This window comes from Amborella trichopoda, chromosome 13 (genome assembly GCF_054954075.1).
Source record: "Amborella trichopoda isolate Santa Cruz 75 chromosome 13, AtrichopodaSantaCruz75HAP2 v2.0, whole genome shotgun sequence".
Classification (NCBI taxonomy): Eukaryota; Viridiplantae; Streptophyta; class Magnoliopsida; order Amborellales; family Amborellaceae; genus Amborella; species Amborella trichopoda.
The window spans coordinates 45,247,664-45,253,541 of NC_142348.1; the positions used below are offsets into that span (position 1 = coordinate 45,247,664).

Here is a 5,878-nt window from a genome sequence, read left to right on the forward strand (position 1 = left end):
CACGGCCAGCACAAGGGACAAAAGCTTCTTGCAAATGGGTATCTGCTTACTGAGCCGGCTGGCTGATCCCCTCAAGCAAAATCCACATCTCTCCATCACTAATCACTATTAATTCTCTCTCTAGAATTTAGCTAAACAATTGTTTGTTTTTTCACTCAAAATCAAAATCTAATGACAATCAAATGAGCTTTTTACAGATCTTAGGACTCTGCAAAGTTTTGTTGCTTCTGGGCCCATTAGATTCCCCTCGTGAGGAACTCAGGCATGAGTTTCTTCCCACCACCCACTCCCTCTCTTCTCTCCCTTTAAAACCATCCCCTCCCATTCAATTTCTCACTGTCTCTCATGCATCTAACCCCTCTCTCTCTCTCTAGAAACCATCTCTCCCTTTAACTCTCTTTCTCTCTCTAGAAACATGGCCGCATCAGCTTCTTTCATGGCGACTGCAAACCCATTGCAATCTGCGAACCCACTAAATTGTTTCTCTCCATTACAGAGGCCCCCACAATACAGAGGGAACTCGTCTTCCAAAAGACAGGCATGTGATTCCACTTACTGCTGCTACTTTTCTCATTTGGGTTTTCTGGGTTTTGATGACTGCTTCTTTTCTCATTTGGGTTTTCTGGGTTTTGATCTTTTATTCTCCAGTCGGCATTTTTGTTGAACTGGGTTTCTTGAAAGTCCTCTGAAACATGCAGTCCAGTTTTGTTTTGCTCTTGCAATTGGGGATTTTGATTTGGGTTTTTCATTCGTTCTTTCTTTCTCATTGTGTGTATTTCCGTTGTGATGTATTTAGGTTTGTGTGAGGGCCAGTGGTTCAGAGGAGGAGGGGAAGGTGATAATCAGGAGAGAGAAAAGTGGTTGGAAGATTGATTTCTCCAAGGAAAAACCCCAGACTCCTTTGTTGGACACAATTAATTACCCCAATCATATGAAAAATCTGTCTGCTCAGGTATTCCTCTGAGTTTTTCTCGTTCAATTGCACTTGGGCTTATCAAGTTCTTCGTTTTTGGAGAGAGAGAAGTTGATTGGCAGTTGCAGTTATTAATGTAGATGAAATGAGTCTCTGTGGTTTCTCTGGTCTGTAACTGCAATTGTGTTTATCAAATTTAGGATGCTGGGTATTATTTCAAGAGAGAGAGAGAGAGAGAGAGAGAGAGAGAGAGTCGATTAACAGTTGCATACATTCATGGAGATGTAATCTATGGTTCTGTAAATATTTCAGGATTTGGAGCAATTAGCAGCTGAGTTGAGAGCAGAGATCGTATATACAGTAGCAAAGACAGGGGGCCATTTGAGTGCAAGCCTTGGAGTCGTGGAGCTATCTGTGGCACTCCACCATGTCTTCAGCACTCCTGACGATAGGATCATTTGGGATGTTGGCCATCAGGTAAAAAACAGAGAGAGAGAGAGAGAGAGAGGGGCGGGGGTTCAAAAGATTCCTTTTTCTTATGGATTTGGTCCTTCTTGAGAGAAAAAAAGAGAAAAAAGGGCAGGAGGGGAGAATAGTCAAAAGTTTGTTTTCTCTGTCTTTTAATTTTTGTTGGAGTTACAAACTATGTTACTGAGTCATTGTGTGGGAAGGGAATTTGAAAGGCTATTTCTTTCTCTCTCTTTCTTCTAATTTAGTGGAGATAGACAATTCAGAACTTTTTTCTTTTTGTTTCTTCTCTCTCTAGCTTGCTAGCTAGGTCTAGCCTCAACTAGGGACTGTTCACTGAGTAATGGAAGAAATGTTTGAAAAAATTTTCAGGCTTACCCACATAAGATTTTGACTGGAAGAAGGTCCAGAATGCACACCATTAGACAAACCTCAGGCCTTGCAGGTTTTCCTAAGAGAGATGAAAGCATCCATGATGCTTTTGGTGCTGGACATAGCTCTACGAGTATTTCTGCTGGTCTTGGTAAGCATCTCTCTCTCTTATCCAAGCCTTATCCAACTATTTAGAGCCCGCTATATGAATCTTGTTTCGCCATTCAGTCAGTTCAACTGGAAATATGCTAGCACGAACATATAATGTTGGATCAGAATCAATGACAGGGATACGCTAGCACGAACATATAATGTTGGATCAGAATTCATGACAGGGATGTGGCAAACATTTTACCCTGGCTGCCCACCAACTGGAACTTTCCTTTCTCATTTGAGAAAAGGACTGGCAGTGGGGGATCTAAACAGTTTTTTTTTTTTTCTCTGCAGGGATGGCGGTTGCTAGGGACTTGTTGGGGAAGAGCAACCATGTTATATCAGTGATTGGAGATGGGGCCATGACTGCTGGCCAGGCTTATGAGGCCATGAATAACTCTGGTTATTTGGACTCGAACCTTATAATTATTTTGAATGATAATAAGCAGGTTTCTCTCCCCACTGCGACTCTTGATGGCCCAGCAACTCCCGTTGGTGCTCTTAGTAGTGCTCTCACTAGGCTTCAGGCCAGCACCAAATTCCGCATGCTTCGTGAAGCTGCAAAGGTTTGTAAAGTTCATGAGAGAGAGAGAGAGATATTTTCATCTGAATTCGAATTCGTGTCTGAAACTTGGATTCTTTCTATTTCAGAGCATCACAAAACAAATTGGTGGGCAAACCCACGAAGTTGCAGCTAAAGTTGACGAATATGCAAGGGGAATGATTAGTGCTTCTGGTTCATCACTGTTTGAGGAGCTCGGTTTGTATTATATTGGCCCTGTTGATGGCCATAACATCGAGGACTTAACCACCATTTTCAAGAAGGTGAAAGCCATGCCCGCTCCTGGGCCTGTTCTTATCCATATTGTCACAGAGAAAGGAAAGGGTTATCCTCCTGCTGAGGCAGCTCCTGATAAAATGCATGGTACCAAGAGACTCTCTCTCTCTCTCTCTCTCTCTCTCTCTCTCATGAGGAACACTCAAGAATTATTGATGTTTCCGTCTTTTTCTGTCGTAAAATAGTACTGGTTTCCATTGATAATCCTCTCCTAAATACTGATTAACACTGAGCTTACAATGTCTTCTTAGTTTCTAATCCAATCTCTCTCTCTCTCAACTAGTATTTAATAATTATCAATTAATTTCTCTCATAAAGATGCAGTAGTACTAATGAATAGCAAGTGTACCATTTCTCCTTTTTTATCATAATCCTCTCTTTCTCCCTGTCTTTCTCCCTCCATCTCTCTCTCCAATGCATACTAGTCAAGAACTATCCTTCAGCTTATTATCTCTCTTTACTTTTTGGTTGGTTGATCATCTCTCTTCATTTTTTGACAGGGGTGGTGAAGTTCGAACCAAAAACTGGGAAACAATTCAAATCCAAATCTCCCACTCTCTCATATACACAATACTTTGCAGAGTCTCTTATTGCAGAAGCAGAGAGAGATAATAAGATTGTAGCAATCCATGCCGCAATGGGTGGTGGAACTGGCCTCAATTTCTTCCAAAAGAAGTTCCCTGATCGATGCTTCGATGTTGGGATTGCTGAGCAACATGCCGTTACCTTTGCTGCAGGCCTTGCTACTGAGGGCCTCAAGCCTTTTTGTGCCATTTACTCATCCTTCCTCCAACGAGGCTATGACCAGGTATTCCTCTCTCTTTATCTTAGTCAATCTCCAACAATTTGGAAAAGGATTCCTTCTTTCTTTCCATATCTTAGAAATTAGAACTTGAAATTTTCAGAAGAAAGGTGACGTATATTTCATGGGAATCCATCTCTCTATCTCTCCCTCCAAGAATTTTAACTTATGTAATGCTATGTTTTGTATTTTACTCTCTCTCTTTCTTGGAGAATTCAAATCATGGAAAGAGGTAGGTTTCTGTTTTCTCATGGGAATTCTTCTCTCCAAGGATCTAAAATTTCAAATGGAAATGTGGTATTTTTCGTGAGAATCCTTCTCTCTGGATTTTCACATGAAACTACCCGACATCAAAATTAATAAGATCCCTCCTGATACTCTCTAGAAAGGAACTGAGAGAACAGGTCTATTTTGTTCTTGTTTTTTAATTGAAGGTGGTGCATGATGTGGATCTTCAAAAATTGCCTGTTCGGTTTGCACTAGACCGAGCAGGACTAGTTGGAGCTGATGGGCCAACACATTGTGGAGCTTTTGATATTGCATACATGGCTTGCTTGCCTAACATGGTGGTTATGGCACCCTCTGATGAGGCTGAGCTGATGAACATGGTTGCTACAGCAGCTGCCATTGATGATAGACCGAGCTGTTTCAGGTTCCCAAGGGGCAATGGAGTTGGCGCTACAGTTCCTCCCAATAACAAAGGAACTCCTCTTGCGGTTAGCTGGCCATTTGTTTTTTTGGGGTGTGTGTGTGAGAGAGAGATAACAGGAATTCTGATAGTTTCATTTATTAATCAACAGATTGGGAAGGGAAGAATTTTGATGGAGGGCAGTAGAGTGGCAATTCTTGGATTCGGGTCCATTGTTCAGAACTGCATTGGAGCTTCGACATTGCTAAAAGAGCAAGGTATCAATGTTACACTTGCTGATGCTCGTTTCTGCAAGCCTCTAGATTTCGACCTTATCAGAAGACTGGCTAGGGAACACGAAATCCTAGTCACAGTGGAAGAAGGCTCCATTGGAGGTTTTGGATCCCATGTTTCTCATCTCCTAAGTTTAGATGGCCTTCTCGATGGAAATCTCAAGGTAATTACAGTTCAAACACTAGAACTCAAAATCATTTACTCATAGTAGTTTTGAGTGAGAGAGAGAAGTGACCTTTGTTTCCTTGAGTTTCTTATGATTGGTTCTGATTAGAAGTCAACTTTTACAGTTAAGAGCCATGGTACTACCTGATAGATACATTGACCATGGATCTCCACAAGATCAGATAGAGGAAGCAGGCCTATCTTCAAGGCATATTGCTGCAACAGTTCTCTCTCTCTTGGGAATGCCAAAAGAGGCCTTCCAGTTCAAGTGATTCAAATCTCAAAGATTTTAGGACCAATAAAAACGAACCCAGAAAATATCTGATCCCCAAGGTTTCAGCAGTGCTTCACTTGCAGGACCTGGAGACTGTAAATTGAAGAAATGAGAAATGGGTGTCTGAGAAATTTGTCTCTAAATATAAAGTTGTTAATTCTGGGAGACTTGGCATTTTGTCCCATTAAAATTGCCTAAAACTAATAAACCACTTGGGACGACAGCTTTATTGTGGGGGAATCAAATCCTGGCTTGTGATCAAGTTGTTCTTCATGATATGGATTCAGAGAAGACATCTACTTACAAAAGAAAATGTATATGAAAGGGGGAAAGAGCCTCCATTCGTTCTTTGTTTTTTCCCTTATCTCTTTGTTAAGGCATGTTGCATATATATAAATATTCAATTTCATATTGTATCCTACATCTCAGGAATGGAAAATATATTTTTCATTTGAGTGAGAATGACATCTATATCCAATCCAAACATACAGTTCCAGTTTTTGCTTGACGGGCCTAACCACCCCCACCCTCTCCCCCCTTTCTCTGCCCCCATTACCTCTGCACTTGTTCTTCTTTTTTTTTTATTTCTTACTGTTCTCTGACATTTGATATTCTAAAGATGTGTTTGAGTTGGGCTTTCCATAGCTGATGAAGGTCTTCCGGGAACATGCAGCTCTCATTTCCAAGCCATGTTAATGAGCTCTAATCAGGAGCCCTTATGGAGAGAATGAGATAGGGATTGTCCATTCAAATAGTTTAGTCCAGCAGTGTTTTACAAGTCACCAAGATAGGCTCAGAACGGGGAGAGGGACTGAGACAGGTTGTTTTTCATAAAAATCATGTTTTTTATGAGTAATATATCATAAAAATAAGGAAAAAGTTTATATAAAGATGTAACTACGGATTCCCCTAAAAAATCTATCCAAAAAGGTAGTTTTAATATTGAAAAACCGTTTGATTGATCATCGCCA

At 40.8% G+C, this 5,878-nt stretch overlaps 1 protein-coding gene across 1 annotated transcript; it reads left to right on the forward strand.

Annotated features, from left to right (window-relative positions):
• The first annotated feature begins 249 nt into the window (after positions 1 to 249).
• On the forward strand, positions 250 to 5,369 carry LOC18442616 (1-deoxy-D-xylulose-5-phosphate synthase 2, chloroplastic). Its single transcript, XM_006852831.4, has 10 exons — positions 250 to 538; positions 797 to 952; positions 1,226 to 1,390; positions 1,754 to 1,904; positions 2,201 to 2,472; positions 2,558 to 2,831; positions 3,245 to 3,552; positions 3,981 to 4,262; positions 4,347 to 4,631; positions 4,759 to 5,369. The coding sequence occupies exons 1-10, from the start codon at positions 416 to 418 to the stop codon at positions 4,903 to 4,905; spliced, it is 2,163 nt and encodes a 720-aa protein (XP_006852893.1). The 5' UTR covers positions 250 to 415; the 3' UTR covers positions 4,906 to 5,369.
• The last annotated feature ends 509 nt before the right edge of the window (positions 5,370 to 5,878 follow it).